The sequence below is a fragment of the Colletotrichum costaricense genome (assembly GCF_030867565.1).
Source record: "Colletotrichum costaricense strain IMI 309622 chromosome Unknown Scaffold_8.1, whole genome shotgun sequence".
Lineage (NCBI taxonomy): Eukaryota > Fungi > Ascomycota > Sordariomycetes > Glomerellales > Glomerellaceae > Colletotrichum > Colletotrichum costaricense.
In genome coordinates this window covers 126,448-149,758 of record NW_026848237.1, presented here as the reverse complement: position 1 = coordinate 149,758, position 23,311 = coordinate 126,448, and the positions used below count along the sequence as shown (strand labels likewise).

The window sequence follows — 23,311 nt, the reverse complement described above, 5'->3', positions numbered from 1 at the left end:
TTGGTGTCTTTTCTGTTTCCCGGACTTTCTCATAATGAAAGCTGAAAGGCAGAAAGATCAAAACCTCTCTCTTCTCGCAACCTTGGATGCACACCTAGTGCTCGGTCATACTTGCGCGAAACTTCGCATTATCCAATCCACCAATTCTTCCACTAGCCCATTTTCAATTTATAACAGGAACTAATTATCATCTGCTACCATGACTTCAGTGAAGTGGATGGCCTCGATGGCCGAGAAAATGCGAATAGATTTAAGAGACAAGTTGAGGCCCGGAGAATCGCTAGCGTCGGATTAGAGCTAGGACGAATCAACTCGCGTTGGCTGCACCGTTTTGGCGTGTTTAACTGGGGCGTTCCGGCTCGACATTCCATGCCCGCTTCGACCTTCGTTTTACTGACACCGTCTCGACCTTCCGTCCCAACAGTCGAGTGAGCATACGAGACTCTCGCGATGAAGACTGGATAGGCCAAAAGAAAAGAGGGATATAAACCCATTTTTGAAGATATTCGAACTCTGAATCCTGATTTACCCTTCATGTACTGTTTCTTTGCTCAACCAGTCGGCACCTATTAAGTCACCCTAAGCCTCTACCAGTGTGCAAGTCTCTTCATAAGACACCAAGCATTATGGAGGCCGTACAATCCCTCAACATCACCGAAGCGTCAATATGTCAACTACAGGATGCGCTGGTCAATTCTCAAATCTCAAGCGTAGACCTTGTCGCGCGCTTCCTCCATCGAATCGGCAAACTCGATCACCGCGGGCCATCATTCAACTCCATTTGCATCATCAACCCCAAAGTCTTCGATGAGGCACAGGCCTCGGACGCTTACCGCGCATCAGGGCGTCCTCCAAGGCCTCTGGAAGGGATTCCGTTCACCGTGAAAGACAGCTACAAGGTGGAGGGTCTCACAGTTGCAGCTGCGTCCCCAGCTTTCGAAAGCCTCGTTGCGTCTTCAGATGCCGCGGTCGTCGAGCTACTGAGGGCTGCAGGAGCAGTACTGATTGGGAAGACCACAATGCCTCCCATGGCCGACGGAGGAAGTCAGCGAGGCCTCTACGGCCGTTCAATCAGCCCTTACAACCCCAAATACTTGTGCACCAGCTTCGCGTCAGGCTCTTCATACGGATCCGCCGTATCCACGACATGCTCGTTCGCCCCTATTGGTCTCGGTGGTGAGACAGTCTCATCTGGTCGAGCGCCGGCTTCGCACAACGCGCTGGTGGGGTACTCACCGTCAAGAGGCGTCATTCCTTCTCGCGGCCATTGGCCATTGTACCCGACGTGTGATGTTGTCGCACCACACACCAAGTCTGTCGCTGACATGCTGACGCTTCTTAACGCCATTGTTGCCGATGATGCGCACCCCAGAGGTGACTTTTGGCGCGAGCAGACGGTTGTGCCCATACCACTCAGCTCCAAGATCCGGCCAAGGGATTATTTATCTCTCAAAGATCCGGAGGCGTTGCGAGGAAAGCATGTTGCTGTGCCCAAGTGCTACATCGGGAAGCAAACTTCATCCGAATACTCTGTGGTCTGTTCAGAAGCCACTCGGCAGCTATGGGAGCAAGCTCGACTTGACCTTGAGACGCTGGGTGCTAAAATCACCGAAACTGATTTCCCTCTGGTCGAGCGTTACTCGACACAACTGTTTACTGGGCAAGCTGCTAATGTGCCCGGCATCCCGAGTACCTGGATTGATACTGAGCGGTGTCAGATGATTGCCACCGCTTGGGATGACTTTCTGCGCAACAACAGCGATCCCGAGTGCCCTTCTCTGGAAGGCGTTGACCACAGCCAGATCAACCCCGACTTTGCGCCGTTGGATGATCGGTCGGAGCACACCGAACAGCAGAATCATGTCCGGTACGCAGAGATGATTGACTTCATCCGCGACAGGCCCGACTCTATCTACGATCTGCCAGGTTGCGCAGATGCGTTGATCGCGCTTGAGGAGGCTCGTAAGAGAGACTTGGAACACTGGATGGACGAGAATGGCTTCGATGTTGTCGTCTTTCCCACAAATGGCGACGTCGGAAGAGCCGATTCCGAGGACAACCGTGAGTCTATGGCATACTCCCTACGAGACGGGTTGAAGTACTCCAATGGCAATCGTGCAATGAAGCACTTGGGTGTGCCCGCCATCACTGTGCCGATGGGATCGCTGTATGACAAGAAAGTCCCTGTGGGGTTGACATTCGCGGGCAAGGCCTGGAGTGACAGCGACCTGTTACGTTATGCGTATGCGTTTGAGTCCTCGAAGGAGCGAAGAGAGAGCCCCTCATTGGCGCCACGGCTAGACACGGACCTGATTCAAGTCAACACGAATCAAGGTTCTGTCAAGCAGCATAGGAAGCTGGAGTTGCTCGTCTCTTGTGTGGACGTAGAAGATGATGCTTCGACGGAAACCTTGGAAAGACGTCACGTCGCTCTCAGTGGGTTTTTGGAAGTCGACAATTCGTCTGAGGCAGCATCGATGCAAGTGTTTGTTAACGGGGATCTGATGAGGTCTCCCACACTCAAGGATAGCCAATGGGAATGGTCTGGAATGCTGGAACGGAAGAAGATGAAGGAGAGATACCCAGTTCAGGGCAAGGTTGCTAGAGATCAGTTCATGGTTGTGGTGCTAGCTCAGACTTCAGGTGGCGACTCAAGCGGTCGCTTGGTCATGATCGCTTGAGAATTCGCAAAAGTCATAAGATTCCAGAAAATGATAAATAGAAAACCCCTATCTCAAAGTTGCTTGAAATGCAGCTTTTCTTAGCATTGTGCGATGAATGAAGTTGATGCGACTCACATACGATCATTACCTTCAGTCGATGCCGCGCCCTTGCAATTCGTCGTTGCAGCTCCGCCAGTTGCTCAAGTCGCAGCAATGCCTGCTGACCCTGATATTACTCTTCGCACTAAAGCAGTTAAATACGGTGTCGGAGCACTTATTGCAAAGAAGGGTCCAACAACAACTCGGTGAATTTGGAATGCATACTGCTCAAGCCTCAGATGTTGGGGAAATCGCAACTTTCTGCAAATAGCTGAGCTTCTTACGTCGGATCTCAGTTCCTTGGCTGGGCTCCATTCGTTTAAGCTTAGTTAGCCCCGGTTGTTAATCTTCCTCTTTTTTTGCGTGTTACCGAGAGTTTTACCGAACAAGACTGCCGAAGAGTAGCTGTTGGTTTATTCAGTGGTCCGTCTGTGTGGTGCAGAAGTTTGTTTCAATGAGACTTTTGTTGGTCGAGCCGCCGGTCCGTCCGTTTGCAGCAGCTACGCGGACTTCAGGACCCATGAGAGATTTCTCTATGGATGACTCAGAAATAGTGGCATTGGAAATCCCTCAAGATGTCCGATGAGAGGAAGAACAATTTACCCAGGCAAAGAGCCCTTAACAATTATGACTAAGCCCATGGTGAGGTGCCAACAACTGCCGAAGTCGCACAGCATGGCGCTGACAGAATTCAGCAGCGGAGGATTCTCCGTGCATGTGCGGTGATGGAAATATCATGAGATGGAAACGGCCTAGACCTCCTCCAAGTACTTCTTGGACCTCGGAAACGTGCCGGGATCGGGCAAGGTACGGACATAAATCGCTCAGAAAGATCCTTTCGGACCTATTGGGATGTAGGAAAGGAAAAAAAAAAAAATCTGACAGTTACGACTTACAAAGCATTGTCCAGAGAGAAAGAAAGAAAGAATGCAAAAGAGCCTGCATTCCAGCCGGTTGCGTGCCACTTCGCCGCCGTCGCGGTGAGCCGCGGCGAGGCATTTCCTTTACGTCAAAAGAAGTAGCCTCTAACAATTTCCAATCCCTCTGCTCGCAAAACCAAGTTTCTCATTGGCAAAAGACATAAACCCCGCTAGATTGGTACAAGCTGCAAGCACTTCTGGCTAGAACACTCAACACACGTCTTGGTCCTCTTACCCCTCCATCCGTTGTTCGACATGACGCCAACTGGCCGTCACGTACCCGTCAAGTCCCGCCCGGTTGCCAACGCGGAGAAGGTGTTGGCGAGTTGGCAAAGCGGACACGCCCGCCAACTGGCTCCAACTTTGTGTGCCCGGTGATCCATACTTTCGGGGCAAGTGGAAGAGCCTGTTGGAGACCCGTGAGACTTGTCCGTGACTTTGTGACTTGTTGGAGGAGTTCTTGAAAAACCGAAACGGCACAGCAAAAAGCAAAAGCAGGCTCGGGTATTGGAGCCTTGTGGGACCATTTTGTGAAAAACTAGCACCGTAGCACAACCCGCCCTGTCGATCGCTGCACACTAGGCATGTCGTGGACTCGTGGTTTGTTTCTAGGTTGGAATCCCTATCTTCCGACTGGCCAGAAGCAGACTCCGGTCCTTGCGGGTGACCCGTCCGCGCCTCCGCGCCGAGTCAAGCGTCAGGGCTGGAACCGCGTGGCGGCGGGTTCCCTTCCCTCTCGAACCAGTCAAGCCTGCTCGGTTTCTTTTTGCTCTCCCGTTCGGCAGTACATACGCCCAGGTTCCCGGACGTTGCGCTGCGTTGTACTGTACCTGCATCCGCCGTCATCTCAAAGGCCATCCTTCTCAGCCCTTGGGCCTTGGCCGCCGAGGCCACCCCCTCTTTCAATGTTCCCTCGAGGCTCCAAGAGGCACAGCGCCCACAACTCCCGTGCTGGCATGAGATGTGGCCGACGCCTTGCCGATGTACCGCCCCTTGGCTCCCTTTTACTTGGGAGTCGGGACCTGAACTATGGATTAGCACGAGCCAAAGAGCGTTTGGTTCCTGAGCCGTTCCTGTCATTAAACCTAATCCGGGCCCCTTGGCGACCCATGAGCGATTTTCACCCCCTGACAGAGCGCACCCCCCTTTCCTTGTTGGGCCTTGGCCATGTCTTTCTCCTGGTCTGCTCTCCGACTTTGGCTGAATCCCAGCGCCTAACCAACTGACAAACTCCATGTGTCTTCCTTGGACCTTGCCTAGTGTAATGTTTCCCGCGACTGGGCCTCCCGTTAGGGCTTTCTAAACTCAAGTTTCTCACTTTGTTTCTGACAGTAACACCGCAGCGTAATGAGGGGTAGGGAAAGATTTCTCTGAAGGTTCCACGGCCTCTTTCTGTCAGATTCATGGCAGTCCTTGATTGAACAACGAACCCGACTCGCCAACTCCTGCTTTGCGGGTCCGTTGGAGTCGCTGACTCTCTTCAAAGACTCTAGGCACACAAACGTCTCCGGTCCTCTGCGGCCCCTCCCATCCCAGGCTCAGACTCAAAGGATCCAAGTCCAGCTGTGCAGGCGCAGTGTCATCGTGGAGGATTGCGGCGTCTGTGGGGACACAGCGCCTTGCTACGTGGGCCTCCGCAGATGGACCGAAGGGAATGGCAAGCCTGACATGGCACTGACTGCCAGCACGTGTGAGTGACATCTCATCTTTCCGGCTGATGTTTAACGTTTTCATCTCGTCTCCTGTAGGGATGATATTTGGTATATAATCCCCCAGTCCCATCTTCTTCTGGGATGGCCTTGTTCTGATCACCACCACCATCCTTACACTCCCTCTTCAACTCTTCTTCTTTCCCCAGTCATTCTCTCGGCCAGCTTTGAAAGCTCCCAGATCAGGCATCACTCTTTTTGAACGCTCAACCAGCAGCTTCACTCCTTCGCAAGCCCAAACTTCCTGTCCCTCGACGTGAAAGTCCATACCACCTTCAGCCTCGAATCTTTGACAGTCGTCCACCTGGCCGCCATATAAACTACAAAATCCTTTTCGGAAAGAAACCCACATATCACCTTCAACTTCAGTCAAGATGTTCTCTACCACTTTGACCACCTTCCTTGCCGTCTCGGCTACCTTGGTCTCGGCCGCTACCATCCCGATCCGGGACGCCGGCAAGTCCGGTTCATACAGCATGACGCCCCACGACTCCTACTCTTCTTCCATTGGTGTCCTCGGCTGCAAGATCGACACCAACCGCGTTGCCTACTGGCCCAACCCTCTTAGCTGCAACGACATCTGTCTTAAGGTCTCCAACGGTGACCGCAGCGTTCACCTCCTCCGCATCGACCAATCTGGCGGTGCTTTCGACATCTCCTACGACGCCTGGAACTACCTCACCACCGGCAAGTCTGCCACTGAGGACCCGACCATTGGCGGCGGTGTTCTCATGAACTGGGAGGCCGTCGATGCCAGCGAGTGCAGCCACCTTCTCAAGGACGGCAAGTTCCCTCTCTCTGCTGCCAACAGCATGAACTACCTTACCTCCTGCCTCGCCGAGCCCGATAGCTTCGTCGCCAAGAACTACGCTCTTTACAACATCCAGAACCCTGCTTGCACCTGGGGTGTCGATGAGGTCTGCACCCTCAACCTGGCTGTCAGCAACCAGGCTGCCTGCCCTAGTGGCCTCGGCTCCGTCAAGACTTTGACCACCCTGCCTGTTACCAACATTGGATACGGCACTGGCAAGACCGCCGTCGCTGTTCAGTGAACGCGCACAATAAGCACAGGTTGCTCAGAGATACCATGATACGATGCATACGAATGTTTATGATACATGTACATATATTATAGAAAGGGACCAGACAGAAAATTGGAGTCGAACATCATTAAAAATATTTCAAAATGGCGTGAATTCGCGCAGCTCATTGTGACTGAAACACATGGTGCCGGAGGACCTCAGCTAAAGCCAAAGAGCTCCGCCATTGGCTAGATAGATCCCATGCAGGGACCAATACTCCATAGAATCATCGACAGGAGGAGATACTGAGTCGTTCTCGCTCATTTAAAAGGCCGATGATCAAAGCTTCAGCGACTCCGCCGCCCTACTGCGGATATACATAGTACAGAGGTAAGCTATGGCCATCTTCGTATTGCTAGCAGATCTCGTCAGAACTAGTTTGGGTCAAGAATATGTCGGCGACTTGTACTGAAAGGCCCAAACAGGCAAACACGGCCATAGCCGTGGCCCTTGCCATTGTCTCAGCCACATTGGTTGTTTGAAACGACCGCTGCGGGCCTGCGGCGGTGCCCGATTTTTTTTTATTGCGGTGTTCTTCAACTCAAGGGTATTGACTCGAGTTGGTGATCCGTAGATCTCCCTGCCGAGGTTCCGTGCTGAACAACGGACTACATCCGTTACTGGCGCGGCAGTGCCATAGGTATGTGGCGCCCATCATCTGTCTCCGTACTCCGTACTTTCATAACAGCATCATTATCGAAAACCAGAAGTGAGCCTAAGCAATGAGTGAATATGCCTTTTACAAGAGCGGGCAGAGAGTGCAGAAATTCATGAGCCTAGATGTTCCTAGCTCATTGGCCCTACCTGGATGGGGAAATGAGAAAACGACCCTGTGCACTTGAGCACTCCTCACCATACCGGCATCGTTTTTAATTCTGTGGTCTACTAGTTTGCGGTATTGTTACAGATCGAGGTCTAACATAGACGTTGACATCGGCAACTTTATTTAGTGGATTCCAACGGCGGGCCACGTCTTCGTTTAGTCATGTGAAAGCATGCTGAAGCGACAATGACACTATTTGTTGGAATGTTTATGATTTTATCATACTTGGGAGAAACCAGAACTGGGCTTAGTTTGTTGGCAATGACATGGCTCCTCAGTAACTAGACTAAATTGATTGACCGTTAACGTGCAGTTAGCACACGGCCAAACTGTCAGCCGAACCGCTAGGGAAGGGACTGAGGCTCTTATATTGTCCTTGTGAACAATATTGTACTTTCCATTGGAGATCAAGCCAAAAATGGTCATCTTCTACTAATTCTGCTCATCCTACCGGACCATTAGTTGTCACCTAGATACATCCAAAGCATTAAGCCAATGACTTATTGTGGCTTAATGGAAATAGATCTTGACAGGGCTACTTGGAATGAATGCATTTCTATCCACCGTGGAACAATGGCCCGAAAGACGCTACCTTCGTAGGGAGGTCTAGTGTAAGTTGCAAATAGAAATCGCTACACCAACGAACGAGGTCTATTCCCAATCACCATCTTTAAGCTACATGGATGACTCGTTTCCTTGCCGAAGTCGATGTCGATGATAGGTAAAACCCGGCTAGTCTTCTAAGCCTTTTCCTTCTTGAAAATTTTCAGCCAGACTAAAACTGACGAGTTTCAATCAAGGTACCTAACCTGAAGGGAAGCACCACTTGCATTGTCACAACTGGTGTCGCTGAGACCTAATGATCCTGATCTGCCACCGCGTAGACAGACCTCACGAAGACGACGTAGAGGAGCTGGACCTATGACATCTACATTTTAGAAGAAGATTTTGTGTCCAGAATTATATGAGACACGGATTGCTGGAGGAAAATCGAGGCAAGGACACTGGGACATGGAATAGTCCGTTCGTCCGCCGAAAAACGGAGGAATGGCCCGTTCCCGCGAAAGCGAGCATTGACATTGACTACGCTAGAGTCACACAATGGCACGTCAGCATTCCCATCGCCTGCTCTACTCTTAGCTTCTGTATGATTTCTGAGAATGACGAAATCTTGATTGGTCTGATGTACCAGAGCCTGGTCCATTGAAATCGGCCCAAACCCATCCGCTAGACTAAACGGAAGAAACCCAGATACATATGCTTCCCACAACCGCCAATGACGAATGCTAGATTGACAAGCTGGCTATGCCGTTCGATTACGGGAAGTGGGGAAACCAGTATACATCTTCGGAGTGTTGCAAGCGGCCGTAGGGAGGGTTCGTCTTAGAAGCAGGACGTAACTCCACATCTGCCAAAGACTAGACTATGTTCAAATTATACGGCAGCAAAGGAGAATCTAGAATACTCCGTTAGCCGACCGTACAGTAAATGCCGACTGACTGTACTACCTTGCGGTTTCACATCCACCTGCCGGACTACGGTGAACATTAAACCCCGCTAGCCGCCAACGACAGCCATCCGTCATCCCACTCAGTTTCATTATAAAGGGATGTAAGATTCCCTATTCAGCATATTTCTTTACAGATCTAGCGTCACATTCAAATTCCCATATAACAGCGGTAAGAAAGCTCCAATCAACTCCGCAGACACATAGGCTCATACGTGGCGTTTGATAGCAACCTTCAACGACAACATCAACATCGCAACGACACAATGCTTAACTCAAGCTTTTCACACCGTAGAGCTCTAATCGAGGACGACCCAAAGCCCAAAGATGTCCGAACTGTCACGCTACTCAAATCTCAACATGGGGCCCTGGCCAGGAAGGCTGCGGGAACTACTCATCAATCACGCTCAAGCTGGCCGAGTTTCCAATGGTGGCTCATGGCTATTCCGTCATTCATTATTTCAGCTTACGGCGCTGCATTCTTCACCGGAAATACCCCAGGCGATCCACAAATCAAGGCGAGAATCATAGGTTCACTCGGGGGCGTAATTCACATTGGGGGTTCTCTCATGGCCATGGGACTCGGCCCTTTTCAGTTCCTGCCGCAGCTACGACAGAGATACATTCAGATTCATCGCTGGTTGGGATGGGTCTATGTCCTTGCCGTGACGACTGGTGGCATTGCTGCGTTCTACGTCACATTCAACAGCGAGGCGTTGGCATGGGGCAAGGTTGGCTTTGGCCTTCTCGCCTTGGGATGGCTCGAGAGCGCTAGGCGTAGCATTGTTGCCGTCCGGTCGAATGGAGATATCAAGAGTCATCAAGCTTGGATGACGAGAAACTTTGCTCTGACCTATGCCGCGGTGATGCTGCGGTGGCAGTTGCCTCTGATGATCGCCGCGGGTATGGAAGTCAAGTTTGCGCTGTCCATCACTGGATACATTTCTTGGATACCGAATCTTTGGTTTGTCGAACGCTTTGTGTTAAACCAGAGCTGAGCATAGTCCAAGTCATGGTGGTTAGGAGACCCCAGCTTTGGATTCGTCACATCTCTTGCTTGTGTCAGACTTGGACGTGCAAGTCTTTTGTCGAATCACAGGCATTCGGCAATCCATCAATCACTGTAGCCAATAGGGTCTGCGGCGTAATTCCACGGCTTCAGCAAGCAGATACTAGACTGATGGGGCAGCGGTGTTTACTTACAGAGCGGATTTTTGCAAAGCCGGGCAGCGGTTGAAAGGTTTCGGGAGGCAGGGCTAGTTCACAACTTGACACAACCCATATTAAATACCAGATTGTATGTTTTTATTTTACGAAATTTGTCTAAGCAACCGGTTCTACCTTCTTGACGACCTTGGCCGGAACACCAACTGCAACTGAGTAATCGGGAATATCTCTATTCACAAGCGCGCCGGCACCAATGGTGCAGCCTTTGCCGATGTTGATTCCCGGCAACACTGTGACGTTCGCTCCAATCCAGCAGTCATCGCCAATGGTGATGGGCTCTGCATACTCGATGTTGTCTCTCCTAGACTGCAAGGCAGTCTCGTGAGTTGCTGTGATGAGGCTGACTCCTGTGGCGAAGAAGACATTGTCTCCAATGGTCACATGAGCACAGTCAAGAATGACGCAGCTTTACAGGTTCTTGGTCAGTTTTGTCTGTTTCAAAGGGGGAATGGGGCGACTCATAGGAATATCACATACTTGAAATTGGCGTAGAAGCGATCTCCGACCGTGATATTGCAGCCGTAATCAACCTGCAAGCTGGGCTCGACGTAGACATCTTTTCCAATCCCGCCGAAAAGCTCTTTGATCATGCCCACTCTCTTGTTGGCAACGTCGTCTGCAGATTCGTCGTCTCCTGGAACGTAGGTGTTGAATTTCTGAGCCAGTCGACGGGCACGGTGTCTCGAAGCTACTAGCTCAGGCGCCATGCAGCTGTAAAGCATGCCAGAGACCATCTTCTCATAGTCTTCGCACCAGGGCACATGCTCGAGAGTCTTGGCAAAGGCAATAGCCTTATCGTCCTTTTGCGTACGGATTGGTGGCACCATCTTGGCTATTGTATAGTTGACTGTCGATTGAGAGGCTCAAGGTGAGATGTGACGTTGGAATATCGACGTCAAAATTTGGGATCTCACCACCTTAAATTGGCCTACCAAGGTGATGGAAGCGGTGACTCCGCCCGCCTTTTCAAGTACGAAAGCGAGGTACAGCGCATGACGCTAAGTCTTTTAGCTGGGGAAACTTCCATATTTGGTAAACATCCCAACAGGTCGCGGAAGACTCCGCAAGCGCATTTAAACTATGGAGTGCGGGGTTGAAGCATCATGAACTTCAGACGACTTCTTCAATTCTGCGAGAAAGGCAGCGAAAGATGTTAGAGCTTCAGCTTTTCAAAAGTGAAGTTGAGGACAGAGTGCCTTTTGAAAGAATGATGTGGCTTTAGGGTGACGATTCCTAGCCGATCCATGAAATGTGGCATTAGAACCGCTGACCAAACGTCATCTGACGGATCCTGTGCCGCAAGCCAAGTCGCTGAGACCGATTGCCAGGCGCCTAAGGCTTCACACCATGAGCGAATGAGCAAACAACAAGGACTCTAGCGATCCCGGCGACTCTCGCGGGACCTATGAGGTGTGTGAGAGACCTGGAAGACCCTGCGCCACGTTTATCCAGCCCTGCTAGGCAAAAGCGTTGGCCAAAGATCAGCGACATCAAGCCACGAGATGGTATCTTGGCTTGCTACATTAGGAAAACTGAAGTCGTTTCCCTTTACCCCCTTCGAGCTTCAAGTAGCTCTCATGATGCACAAGGCAGAGCAGCTGAACCCTGCGGCTTTCCGAGTCTGGGCAAAGGAAATATTTATGCTTATTGCTTCCCTGTTTGTAAGCGCAGTTAGATCCCCACAGCAGCGGAGCAAGAACCAGCATCATCAATGAGCAAGACCGAGCAAGATAGCTTTGCATCTTTCTTATATAAATACGATACAGACAACATCCTTTGCACCGACTCTGAAATGTATGAACTTGTTTCCCTCGTCGACAAACGCATCGATCGGCACAACCAGAAATCACACAACATGATGAGCACCGGCTGCGACGCAACGCCCACGCCGTCCGGCTCGCCCTGCGAAGTCCTCCGCCAGGTGGAACGACTGGGTGGTGCCCAAACAATGATAGACCGGGTCGATCTCGCAACCGGTTCTACAACACCATTCTACGTCCTTCACAGCAACAAGGAAAACAAAACCGTTGCCGTGTTACATGCAGATCCCCGCGCGCAAGCATCGGGTGAAGCGTTGGGTATAGCGAGATACCATTCCCTGTCCTCAAAAATCGACGTCATTCTCCGCGGCGTGCCGATCAAGATGAAGACCAACGCTATGGGTAACACACACAGGTTCGACCACCATGGTATAAGTTACAGTTGGGGTGTCTCCAATTTGAGCATGTCAATGAACACGATGTATCTGAAGGATGCCGGGGGCAACCTGCTGGCGACATGGAAAAGGTACCCTGAAGGCAGGTTAAGCGGCATGATTGGACAGTCAGCCCCGACATTTGAGGTTTACGTCCCGCCACAGAGCATCGATATGGACATGGTGATTGTCACAGGGTCTGCAGCGGTCGAGTATTGGCTGAAGTATAAGAAAGACTCCTACGCAGCGGTAGGAGAGGCCTTCGGTGCAGTTTGATACATCTTAAGAAACTCATAGCGGACTGTATGTTGGAGTGTATTCGTTGGCCTAGTATTCGAAGGGGAGAGCGAATATCGGTTGGGAGCCTCTGTGGCGATGGCGCTGTTCTGATAGAATATCTTCATGTTTGAACAATGTACTTAAGATTTCCATTTTCTAGTGTATGAAGGTTGAAGCATCAGGGCAACTGAGGTGACCGACAGCAACCAAGAGATGATGTATCATATGACGGTGCCACGGGTATGAAGTTGTACTGATAGATTGCCCATGATGATCCATTTTGCCTATGTTTCCAGGAACGACGCAACGGCAAAAGGAATGAATGGTCTTTAGCGGCACCTCTTCAAGGTAAATCCACCCCAAGAGCAGGATTCGGAGCCGTTAGTCTTGTGTTGTAAAGTTCCCTATGGAATGGTCCAGGGCGGCCATGCTTCACTATCGAAAAGGTGAGCAAAAATTGTCTGTAGTAGTAGGTTACTCTCTCATGGCTCTTCCGTTGCTTTGATAAGACTCAAGACAGTGATGACAAAGAAAGTTGCGTTGCAATGACTCAAGCCTCAACTTCACAACGTCTTTATGTTTAACATTTCCAATAACAAAACCGAGAAGTCGAAGAATCGAGGTCACAGAAAACCAGCCAGCGATAGTAATGGTATCTTTGTACTCTGACGCCTTCTGTACTGTCAGTTTTCCTTCAACATGGGCTAGCAGGTGAATCCTGGGGCCGGTGGGAGGAAGCCTCTTGCCCGGACACCTTATTGAGAGACAGTACTGATGAGACCCATCTTGTCTCTCCCAGGGAATTTTTAAACACGTCTCATCTCACACTCTTGCTCGTTGTATCACGAGGCCTCATCTCTGTCCCGCAGAAAGAAAGTCAACTAACAGAACTGGCGAGAGCACCCCTTCCCATTTCAGCTTGCTCCTTCCTTCTACTCTGAAAAAGATCATCTCTCCTTTTCTATCCTCTACTTGCCTCGAATTACTCCCAGCTTTTTCATCATCGCCCACTCTCTCTTATACTCAACCAGTTTCGCTGCGAGCCAGATCGTATAGCAACTTTTACAAGCTCTCCAAAATCCTCTATTGCTCGCGTCCTTCGAGCTACTTCACTCAATTCAGTCATCATTTAGACTTCGGCATCAGTATGGACGAATTCTGCGTTCGTCTCCTCTCCTACTTCGACCGCGGCATGGACGGCAAGCCCGGCCGCTGGCCTCACTCGCTTCCCTCTCCCGAGGACATGGCAGGCGCTGGATATCGTTTCGAAGGCAACCGGGAAGTCGGAGGCGACATCGTCGTCTGCGATTTCTGTACCATGCAAGCGTGGGCGTGGGAGCGCAAGGACGATCCGTTCGCTCAACACATGGAGTCCAAGAGTTGTGAATACGTTGACAGCGAAGTGTTCCGAGACCATCACGACAAGTTCCTTCAGAAGCAGGGCGAGAACAAGAAGATGGACGACTTGATGCTCACGCCTCCTGCTACGCCAACCAAAAAGCCCTACAAGCCGCGCCGGAAGTTGCGCTTGTCCCCCATCGTGACTGTATTCGATAGCATGCCTACCGAGGAAGCCGACGCCAAGGCCGTCAATAATAGCAAGCCTGTCGAGATCGCGGTTTCTGCTGGAGAGACCAAGATCTTGATCAAGATTACTGATGGCGGCGAGCGTGGTAAGCTTCCAGTTCCTACTCCTACTCCTTCCTCTTTGCCTTGAAGCTAACAAGTCGGACAGCTGCCAAGAGAATCCGTCTCGAGTGAGCGGCCCTGCGCTCGACGTTCGTCCAAAGACAACATGGCTGTTACAGATGTGACTTTTACAAACATACTTGCTTCGAATACCCTCGTTCGTTCCATCTATTCCGACTTGCAAAACGCTCGGGAATGCTGACATTTCTTACCAGTTTTTCAGAGACTGCTACATTATCATTTTTGATCAGTGCGTGGACTAGCGAGGAAGAGTCTGTTCATGTGCCTTAGGGCAAGATACCGATATGGAAGGAAGGAACTACGAGATATGTACAAGAATTTGCCCAGATGCGCAAGCATGACGCTTGTGGACGAGTTTTTCAAGGGCAAGGCATTACGGCAATCGCCAAACATCGGCCATCGGCTGAGTTTGGACAGAGCTGTCAGAAGACTTGCACGAATGGTGGCGAGAGGGAATACATACCATCATCATGAGGCAGTAGTCTGTCTCTAGGTAGCCAACAGACATCTGTATCATTCACTCATCCAAACCTACGGTCTAAACAGGGTACATGACATGACAAACGCCGGTGGCAAATGTTCGACAGCCGCCTGTTGACCTTTTGCCTACCCGTGACATCGCAGAACAACTAGGTACTCCTCCAACTACAATCTTCTGGTAGACGAGTGAGACCAGCGCCCCAGCCGTCCACAGGTCTCACAGATCACATCCTTCCTCCTCATCGTCACAACCCGTTTCCAAAAGGCCTATGAGAGCGGAGTAATGGGTGGGCGATGCACGACAGTCAAGACATATCATAGCAAGTGCCGACTGGGAACACAGCACGCGGAGGATTGAACGGGGCCGAAGGGTTGTCGGTGTCCGCGGGCCGTGAGACATTAGCACAGAAACGTGGGTGTGTGACACACCAGCATACATCTACAGGCAGCCTCTGGCGAGGCTTACTTCAACGTATGCCTAGACATCCAGTTGCTTATCCTCTGCATGTGGTATCAAACTAGAGTGAGAGGATGAGCGAGTCCTCGTCATTGTGAGCGCAGTGACGCCCGCTATGAACCCGCGCCACAGCCATCAATCCCCCAACTGGAAATTCAATGTCGCGCTGTACCTGTTGCCGCAGAAGCGAGCCGCTCAAAGACTTTCCCTTCCAGACTGACCGGAGGATCCTTAACATACGCTGGGCGCAAAGGTGATGTTCTCCGTGGTCAGAAATGAGTCGAACTAGGCACTTGATCAGCGGGTGTGGTAGCCTTTAGGATCCGTGAGATGCCCCTAGTGGGTGTTCCTTAGGCAGCTCCCGGTCGGCTGCTCTCTGTATTGTGTTTGGTCAGCGGTTAAGTTTGCACGTTGTAGTAAGGTAGGTAGGTAGTATCAGCGGCCATCCGCAGCGGCGAGGCGGGTTCGTTCCATTTAGCTCAAGTTCCAGCGTAGGGCCAGGTGCAAACCGTACTACAAATGGAACGGCTGTCAGGCGGGCGGGCGGCGGTGCGCTGCGGGCTGTGCGGGAGCGCTCGTGATGGCCGCACCGCCGGGTGACAAGACGGGCGACTGACAGGGTCGACCAATGACCTTGGCGATGGGTGACAGCCGCCAAGATGTAGGCAGATTGTTTGTGAGATGAGGCAGCTTTTGCCCAGACGTATTTAATGAAGCAGAGGGGCTGCTCATGATGTGAATGCGAATGGGCTTTTGAGTATCGTGTGAACAAACCGAATATCAAAAACACAAGCACCAAAGCAAATCACGAGACCGAGACGAGAAGCTACAATGACGACTGTCAATCAATACCAGCGTAATGGCAGATCAGGCCGCCCGTCGGGACGCAATCCGCTCCGTACCGTCTGGCGCGAGACGTACGAGGTCTGGGATGGGGTCTGCTACGGCGTAGGCAAGGCCTATTTCAAGATCACCGGCAGATGGTGATATGCCGCGGGGCAGGCGACAGGGCCGGCAGACGTATGGATGCATCATCGCGTTCCAGTATAGCCCTGACGGCCCACCGAGTAGTGACGAATGACGAACAACACATGAGTAACGAGTAAACGAATAACGCGCCTAATGATTAACGACAAACGACAACCGGAGACGAGAAGATGAACGACGGAGCACCGGGGTGGAGGAATCAAGCATTTCGAGTATCCCGAGAGCAACATTAGGGAACCATAGGCTGGCATCGAGAAATGTTGACAGGAACCAACCATAATTCACCAGCCAATCCGACAAGGAAGGCCAGATTAGACCAGATTGAAAGAAACAACCCGCTTCGGCGAACAGCAAGATTGGCATCGACAACCCGCCCACCGATGACGTCGGGCCTGGGAAAATCTTGATCAGCGCCGCAGACTCTAGAACGCTGTGTCCATCTCTTGGCACTGTGACAGATAGTTCAGCTGGAGGCGGATTCAGTGGTTCCCCATCAACTTGACACGGATTTGAGGGGATCATCCTGCCAGAGTGGGCCCCTTCAAGGCTCAAGGTTTTGGTGACGCCGGGAGGGGAAGGGAGACAGTCGCTGGGCGGGCGAGCCGGGGGGAGATAGGTAACGAGGGTTTGCCCTTGGTTAGGAATGAGGATAAGGCGCGAGAATCCGAGGAAAGAATATCGAGAACGCGGGAGCTGCGGACATGGCGGACGGGGATCCCGCTGGGTGGCCGCGGGATGATAGCCGAGTGGGATGGTTGGCCGCCTTTTGCGATTTAGATCATCTGAATGGGTGTGAAACGGGGCGCGAGCGACACCGAAACGATCTTCTGTCGACTATCAACAAGAATAGTAGACGGATGCGGTACGGGAAGGAAATGCTTGGTTGGAGTTGCACTGCCGCAGACCACGTCGCATGGAATCCATAGAATAGAAGATCCGAATTTACAATCAGCAAGACTCTGGTGACTCTCGAATTCTGATAAACGGGTCACGTCTTCCGGTATCCGTACAGTACATTGTACCGATGAACGGGCCAAAGGGCCCATCCTCGGGGAGAAACGAGACGCAAGACAGGTGAAGAAAAAGCAAGCAAATCGTTTGTCCATCGTATTGGCTTTCTGCGCGGCGGCAGATGAACCAGTGTCGAGAAGCCCACATAAACCACAATTCTGTCGTTGGGAAATCGGGGCGGCGAGCATACGCAGTAAAAGTGATTCCAGATTGAGATTCGCACGACCGGGTTTGATGGTTTGATGCTGAGCCTTGAACCAATGCCAACAGCGCATCCGACATTCGGACCGGGCCCCTCTGGCTCCCTTCTGGAGACTCTGGATGTCTGGGCCGTTTAAGCCTGGCGCTAGGCCTAGAGTAAACAACTTAAGGTAGGCCATACCAAAAGAGAGTTAATTGGACTCCCGCTTCGCCAGTCCTATTTTTGTTGCTCTTGCAAGTTGGCAACTGACGAGTATTAGGTGGCCATACGGATACATACACGCTGCCAGTATGGATGCTGCCAGCACCGAGACAGTACTGGAAAACCCCGTCGACTCAGGGAACATGGCGGTTAGCGCTGACTGCACTGCTGGTCGGAACTAAAGGCCTTCACTGTGTAGAAGTAGCACACCCACACAGCCTGTAGGTGTGCCTCCAAGCCTCGTATTGGCGGCGATATGAAAGTTTCGCCTCTGGGGCTGTGGTTGACAGTTTGTCGATGCGCTGCTTCATCGTCAATTCGGAGAATTCGGTCGGCCCCCGTCCGTCCCGAGCTGGTGGTGAAGCTGTCCGTCATGCGTTGGCTAGCTCAGCTTGATTTGCATTTGCTCAGCAGTGAGGCATCCGTCAAGCAAGGATACGAGCAGATTGCGCAGCGCTTTGTCATGGGACAACCGCCAGAAACATCGGTCCGTCTGGGTTCGAGTGCTGCGAGACAGCAACAGCCGAGCGCTGCAAGCCTGATGGATCATGAATGGATGGTGTGGGATGACTGGGAGAACAGACGAATAGTGGGATGATTGGCCTGAAGGTCTGGACCGCCGCTGCAGTCAGACTGTGTACAGAGTACTTCCGTCGACGTGGACGCATCTGCTGGGAGCCTGGCTCTCTGGGTTGTTCTGCTCCTGCATTGCACAGAGTATTGAATTACCCATTGTAACATTATCTGTGGTTCTCACTGGAGATTTGGGCCTTTGGCGAGTGACACCTTGGAGGCTGATATTGACAGTCGAGTTGGCCACGGTGGAGATAACAAGAAAACCATGCCGGAAGTTGATTGCAGTGCTGCCAACAAGGAGATGTATCCGTATGTGGCAGATGAGGATGAAAAATTCTTTCAGATCGCTGCCGTGTTCACCCCAAGCATGTTGGATTGGGCTGGGCAGAGTCGGTGGGAGCTTGCCATGGCAGACCTGAGGGAGAAGAGCGCGCTGGGCAGTGGCTGGGCGAAGGGGAACCTGTGAAGTGAAATTGACTTTCTGTCTGGTTATGCGCCGCGGGACTTGACAGCGGGATGTGATGGGAACTCGATAGTGAGGCGCAGAGGACGGACGACAAGAAATGCCAATGCTGAGAGGTGAATGACCTCTTGGCAATCCAGGTGGAAGGGTTCTTGGTTTATCTGTTGAGGCCAAAGATGGCGATGTTTGACGCTTGGCGGCACACGATAGCCTCCAATTCTGTTCGTCTACTACGTAGAACCTACTTCGTAGAGGCTAGAGCATCTCGGCGTCTTGGTGGAGGGGTTCACTGGTTCTGGTAGGCCGGTGCGTTGGTGCACACCCACGAGCTATGAGCCTGTGATGGACCAGACGAGGGGCGGCGGCTGGGTTGTGAGAAGATGAGCCCGGCGTCCGCAAGTCCCGGTCTGGAAGGTCAGCCGGTTCTCCAGGCCGAAGCTCACCTTGAGTGGAGATTGCCCCTATTTCTCGCTATTTCACTAACGGCCTTGGTGGATGAGGCGGTGGACCGTGGCCCCAGCGGCTACAGTGTGAACTGGGGGCGTGGTAATGGTGCCCTGGTGCCCTGGTGCAGTGTGTTTGTGTTGGTTCGAGATGGCGTCGAAAGGAGAGTCGTCAAGGAGAGATGCAGTGAAGATGAAGCTATAACAGCTTTAGGTGGTAGATTCCTGAAAAGACGTTAGTGCTTCATCGGACGTCATAGGGTGATTTGGATGGGCCTCTGTCCACACTGTGCCAAGTCTCTCACAACCTTGAAACGAGATGAACATGGCCCAGGCGGTTCCCGGCGTGCATCCAGGGTACGTATCTTGTCGCTCGCCTCTCTCGTCTCTCTTCCTCTTCTTTCGCGCGGAGAAGAAGGTTCTTCGGTAATAAGACATTCCTCAAGTACGGAGTACTACGTAAGGTAAGGTAGGTTCGGTTGGCAGATGCATGTTGAGTGCAAGTGCTAATTTGGCACATGTGCAGGTACCTCGTGATTCAATAGTGTCGCGCAGTGGCTTCAGGTATCCGTACCGTCGCATCTTTCTCTTTCGCTCGTCTCGTCCAAAAGAATGGAAATGAAGATGCAGGCAGGCAATGTATGAATGGTGCTAAGACGGCTGCGCCTCGCTCTCGCGCCGGCTATTCGCGTCTGCGGTATTGTTGTCTGAATGTGTGTGCTAATGGTGTATCCAATAAGCGGCATCAATTGCTGAATGTAGAGATGCACGTATTGGTGTTTGGTACGATGAGACGGTAGCGCACGTATGTACGGAGTATTCACGAGGGGATCCAATTTGCGCATCGAATACGGGGATGATTGCTCAATGAATTGGAAGGGAGCGAAATTAGATGAATGCTGAACAGTGGACGGTCACAAGAAAAAAGAGTAAAAAATACCAAGAGATTAGAGAGGAGGAGTGGAGGAAAGAGACTTTGGGAGGAGGGCAAGGGGGGGGGAGGATTGGAGGAAGCAAGAGGAAGCAACAGGCTAGCAGAAGAAGCTTGCCAGTAAGGATAAACCGAAAGGGGTCACCCCTGCCCCTCCTTCACTCTTGCCCCTGGGGGTTATCCATGACCCCGGTCCTTCCTTCCCTGTCTGTTCAAGGTACCTTTTTTACGCCTTCCGCGCCGTTGCTTCCTGCCTTCTCAACGCCGTGGTGGTCTAGCCGGTGCCTGCCTCACCATTGCACCAGTCGATCCTCTGTGTCTTCCTTCCACAGTCCACTCCTTCCACTGTACGCAGTACGCAGCAATTGCAGGCAGGTTCAGTTCTCTTGCTCTTTCCCATTCTTTAGAAGAGATAGGTACCTACCTTACCTTACGTACATCCACAAGTACTCAGGTACATGGATACTTGAAGCAAGTACCTACCTCACTTCGTACCCGGTGGGGCTTAACCACACATTCCAGGGCGTGTTTCTGCTTTTCTACCTCGCGCCTCCCTCCCGTCACAGAATCTCTGACTTCTTGATTCTCCTTTCTCCTCTCCGTGTTTCCTCCAAACCCGTCCACTCCCTCACTTGCTATCCGCAATCGTTTCTTCTTGTAGGGGAATTCATTAGACAAGGCCCTATTCATCCTTTTTTGAATGTGTCACTGTCTCTGAAACCCTATTCTTTTAATCAACAACAAACCACTTCGCACTCTCGTTAGCTCAACCAATTATTTCTACCTTTTTCAGACCGTTTGGATCGGATATTCAGGAAAGACAAAAACAACTAAACGTCACTTCCCACTTCCCGACAACAACCTCGACGACAAGCCCGTCAGAGAAGATCCTCCAGACCACACGTACCGAACACTCACAAATCACACAACACAACCATCACAATGGGCAAGGTCGCCGCCGCCGTTTCCGCGGCTCTGCTGCTTGCCAGCAACGCCGCTGCTCTCGACCCTATCGTCATGAAGGTATGATGCCATCACACACCCCCACCAAGCCTGACATGCATCACTAACAAATCAAAACAGGGCTCCAAGTTCTTCTACGAGAACGGCACCCAGTTCTACATGAAGGGTATCGCCTACCAGCAGGACACCGCCGCCGCCGGTGGTGAGTCCAAGACTGGCGACTACAACGATCCCCTCGCAGACGAGACTGCTTGCAAGCGTGACGTTCCTATCATGGTGAAGGCCGGCACCAACACCATCCGAACCTACGCCATTGACCCCAAGAACAACCACGACGCCTGCATGAAGCTTCTCAGCGACGCCGGCATCTACGTCGTCTCCGACTTGGGTGAGCCCAAGCTCTCCATCAACCGTGACAACGCCCAGTGGAACACCGAGCTCCTCGACCGCTACACTGCCGTTATCGATGCCCTCGCCAAGTACGACAACACCATCGGTTTCTTCGCCGGTAATGAGGTCTCCAACAACAAGACCAACACCGAGGCTTCCGCCTTCGTCAAGGCTGCCGTTCGTGACTCCAAGAAGCACATCAAGGACAAGGGTTACCGCTGGATGGGTGTTGGCTACGCCGCCAACGACGACGCTGACATTCGCACCAACTCGGCCCACTACTTCAACTGCGGTGACCAGGAGACCGCCATTGACTTCTGGGGTTACAACATCTACTCGTGGTGCGGTAAGAACACCCTCGCCGGTGCCGGTTACACCACCCAGATCGACTTCTTCAAGAACTACTCCGTCCCCGTCTTCTTCGCCGAGTACGGCTGCAACATCCCCGACGGTGCCGATGGCCGTATCTTCCAGGAGACCACCGCTCTGTACGAGAAGGAGATGACTGACGTCTTCTCTGGTGGTATCGTCTACATGTATCACCAGGAGGCCAACGACTACGGTCTCGTCGAGATCAACAACGGTGTCGCCAAGACCATGAAGAACTACGACCAGCTCGCTTCCCGTGTTCTTGCTGCCACCCCCGCTGCCGTTCAGATGGCCTCTTACTCGCCCACCAACAAGGCCGCTGAGTGCCCTGGCACCTCCTCCACCTGGGAGGTTCACGGCGATGCCCTTCCCCCCACCCCTGACAGTTCTCTCTGCGAGTGTATGGTCAAGTCTCTTTCTTGCACCCCCAAGGATGGCCTGAAGGCTTCTGCCATTGGCGAGATCTTCGGCTACATCTGCGGTGCCTCCCCCGACTCTTGCCGCGGTATCAACACCAACACCACCACCGGTGTCTACGGCGCCTACTCCATGTGCACTGACGAGCAGAAGCTCGCCTTCGTCATGGACACCTACTACAAGGCCCAGAAGTCCGCCAGCACTGCTTGCAACTACGATGGCCAGGGCCAGGTTGTTACCCCCTCCTCCACCGACAGCTCTTGCAGCTCCGCCCTTGCCTCCGCTTCTGCCGCCAACAGCGCTGCTGCCACCGCCACCGCTCCCGTCTCCTCCACTGCCAACCCCAGCTCCAGCTCTTCTGGCAACGCTGCTGCCGGCAGCCCCTACCAGCCCATGTTCAACTTCGGCGGTTTTGCCATCGGCGCCTACATTGTCGCCGCCGGTGCCGTCGGTGCTGCCATGGTTGCTCTGTAAACGGTCTCTTCATCTAATGATGTGTTGAGGTGGAAAAAATGGGTGTGCCCAGGATTAGGGCGATATACATTTATGCGAGCGTGTAGGATATCCAACGCAGGTTACCATGGTGCCTCGTTTAATACAGTCACGACTCGACAGATTTTTTACTAGCATGAGGCTCTTTTGTGTTTCTCACCATCACATGGCGTTGGGTCTTCACTGGCAGCAGCTATTCTGCTTCATGACTGGCCGACAGAGGTCAATGTTGTTTTCTAGTGTCTTTTGGTTCGATGAATAGAACTTTTTCTTTTTGTTCATATCGATTGCCCTGATTGGACCTTGTGAATGTATGAGTGTACATATATCATGACTTGGCAGTGATCTCAGCCACCATCTAGCCGTTGCTCTTGCCTTGGCAACCTAGGCGTCATTTACCTAAGATTCTTGCCCAGCACTTGGCAGGACTCTCGGACATGGTGAAATATCTACGGACGCTGTTACTGAAGCGGTGAAGATGGTACACATGGTTGCCAAGATCGCAGCTTAATAGTCTACCTGCCTCTTGATCCCTTGTAGGATATTTCAATGACGATCCCGAGCCCTCTCGAAGTTATGGATCCCGTGGTTGAGAAGTAGTCCCGAAACTTGCACACCGCGACATCAATTGGTTCTCACGATGGCCCCCGTTACCCCATTTTTCCATTGCTCCCGGAAATTTCAAAAGAGATACGCACGCGAGTAAAGATCTCTTT

The 23,311-nt window shown here is 52.0% G+C and overlaps 14 protein-coding genes across 14 annotated transcripts; 10 read left to right on the top strand and 4 right to left on the bottom strand.

Annotated features, from left to right (window-relative positions):
• Positions 1-626: 626 nt before the first annotated feature.
• Positions 627-2,681, top strand: CCOS01_08075 (amidase; the record flags this gene model as incomplete). The annotated part of the gene is made up of 1 exon (XM_060456237.1): positions 627-2,681. The coding sequence occupies one exon, from the start codon at positions 627-629 to the stop codon at positions 2,679-2,681; it is 2,055 nt and encodes a 684-aa protein (XP_060312511.1).
• Positions 2,682-4,266: 1,585 nt separating this feature from the next.
• Positions 4,267-4,908, top strand: CCOS01_08074 (uncharacterized protein; the record flags this gene model as incomplete). The annotated part of the gene is made up of 1 exon (XM_060456236.1): positions 4,267-4,908. One exon carries the CDS (start codon positions 4,267-4,269, stop codon positions 4,906-4,908), a length of 642 nt encoding a protein of 213 aa, XP_060312510.1.
• Positions 4,909-5,765: 857 nt separating this feature from the next.
• CCOS01_08073 (uncharacterized protein) lies at positions 5,766-6,443 on the top strand (the record flags this gene model as incomplete). The annotated part of the gene is made up of 1 exon (XM_060456235.1): positions 5,766-6,443. The coding sequence occupies one exon, from the start codon at positions 5,766-5,768 to the stop codon at positions 6,441-6,443; it is 678 nt and encodes a 225-aa protein (XP_060312509.1).
• Positions 6,444-9,069: 2,626 nt separating this feature from the next.
• CCOS01_08072 (uncharacterized protein) lies at positions 9,070-9,801 on the top strand (the record flags this gene model as incomplete). Its single annotated transcript, XM_060456234.1, has 1 exon — positions 9,070-9,801. One exon carries the CDS (start codon positions 9,070-9,072, stop codon positions 9,799-9,801), a length of 732 nt encoding a protein of 243 aa, XP_060312508.1.
• A 14-nt stretch (positions 9,802-9,815) lies between these two features.
• On the top strand, positions 9,816-10,040 carry CCOS01_08071 (uncharacterized protein; the record flags this gene model as incomplete). The annotated part of the gene is made up of 1 exon (XM_060456233.1): positions 9,816-10,040. One exon carries the CDS (start codon positions 9,816-9,818, stop codon positions 10,038-10,040), a length of 225 nt encoding a protein of 74 aa, XP_060312507.1.
• An 86-nt stretch (positions 10,041-10,126) lies between these two features.
• CCOS01_08070 (galactoside O-acetyltransferase) lies at positions 10,127-10,857 on the bottom strand (the record flags this gene model as incomplete). The annotated part of the gene is made up of 2 exons (XM_060456232.1): positions 10,127-10,436; positions 10,508-10,857. 2 exons carry the CDS (start codon positions 10,855-10,857, stop codon positions 10,127-10,129), a joined length of 660 nt encoding a protein of 219 aa, XP_060312506.1.
• Positions 10,858-11,885: 1,028 nt separating this feature from the next.
• On the top strand, positions 11,886-12,500 carry CCOS01_08069 (uncharacterized protein; the record flags this gene model as incomplete). The annotated part of the gene is made up of 1 exon (XM_060456231.1): positions 11,886-12,500. One exon carries the CDS (start codon positions 11,886-11,888, stop codon positions 12,498-12,500), a length of 615 nt encoding a protein of 204 aa, XP_060312505.1.
• Positions 12,501-13,650: 1,150 nt separating this feature from the next.
• Positions 13,651-14,264, top strand: CCOS01_08068 (uncharacterized protein; the record flags this gene model as incomplete). Its single annotated transcript, XM_060456230.1, has 2 exons — positions 13,651-14,176; positions 14,239-14,264. 2 exons carry the CDS (start codon positions 13,651-13,653, stop codon positions 14,262-14,264), a joined length of 552 nt encoding a protein of 183 aa, XP_060312504.1.
• A 646-nt stretch (positions 14,265-14,910) lies between these two features.
• CCOS01_08067 (uncharacterized protein) lies at positions 14,911-15,093 on the bottom strand (the record flags this gene model as incomplete). Its single annotated transcript, XM_060456229.1, has 1 exon — positions 14,911-15,093. One exon carries the CDS (start codon positions 15,091-15,093, stop codon positions 14,911-14,913), a length of 183 nt encoding a protein of 60 aa, XP_060312503.1.
• Positions 15,094-15,681: 588 nt separating this feature from the next.
• On the bottom strand, positions 15,682-15,882 carry CCOS01_08066 (uncharacterized protein; the record flags this gene model as incomplete). The annotated part of the gene is made up of 1 exon (XM_060456228.1): positions 15,682-15,882. The coding sequence occupies one exon, from the start codon at positions 15,880-15,882 to the stop codon at positions 15,682-15,684; it is 201 nt and encodes a 66-aa protein (XP_060312502.1).
• A 99-nt stretch (positions 15,883-15,981) lies between these two features.
• CCOS01_08065 (uncharacterized protein) lies at positions 15,982-16,137 on the top strand (the record flags this gene model as incomplete). The annotated part of the gene is made up of 1 exon (XM_060456227.1): positions 15,982-16,137. The coding sequence occupies one exon, from the start codon at positions 15,982-15,984 to the stop codon at positions 16,135-16,137; it is 156 nt and encodes a 51-aa protein (XP_060312501.1).
• A 773-nt stretch (positions 16,138-16,910) lies between these two features.
• On the bottom strand, positions 16,911-17,528 carry CCOS01_08064 (uncharacterized protein; the record flags this gene model as incomplete). Its single annotated transcript, XM_060456226.1, has 1 exon — positions 16,911-17,528. The coding sequence occupies one exon, from the start codon at positions 17,526-17,528 to the stop codon at positions 16,911-16,913; it is 618 nt and encodes a 205-aa protein (XP_060312500.1).
• Positions 17,529-18,392: 864 nt separating this feature from the next.
• Positions 18,393-18,593, top strand: CCOS01_08063 (uncharacterized protein; the record flags this gene model as incomplete). Its single annotated transcript, XM_060456225.1, has 1 exon — positions 18,393-18,593. The coding sequence occupies one exon, from the start codon at positions 18,393-18,395 to the stop codon at positions 18,591-18,593; it is 201 nt and encodes a 66-aa protein (XP_060312499.1).
• Positions 18,594-20,906: 2,313 nt separating this feature from the next.
• On the top strand, positions 20,907-22,577 carry CCOS01_08062 (glycolipid anchored surface protein; the record flags this gene model as incomplete). The annotated part of the gene is made up of 2 exons (XM_060456224.1): positions 20,907-20,987; positions 21,048-22,577. 2 exons carry the CDS (start codon positions 20,907-20,909, stop codon positions 22,575-22,577), a joined length of 1,611 nt encoding a protein of 536 aa, XP_060312498.1.
• Positions 22,578-23,311: the final 734 nt, after the last annotated feature.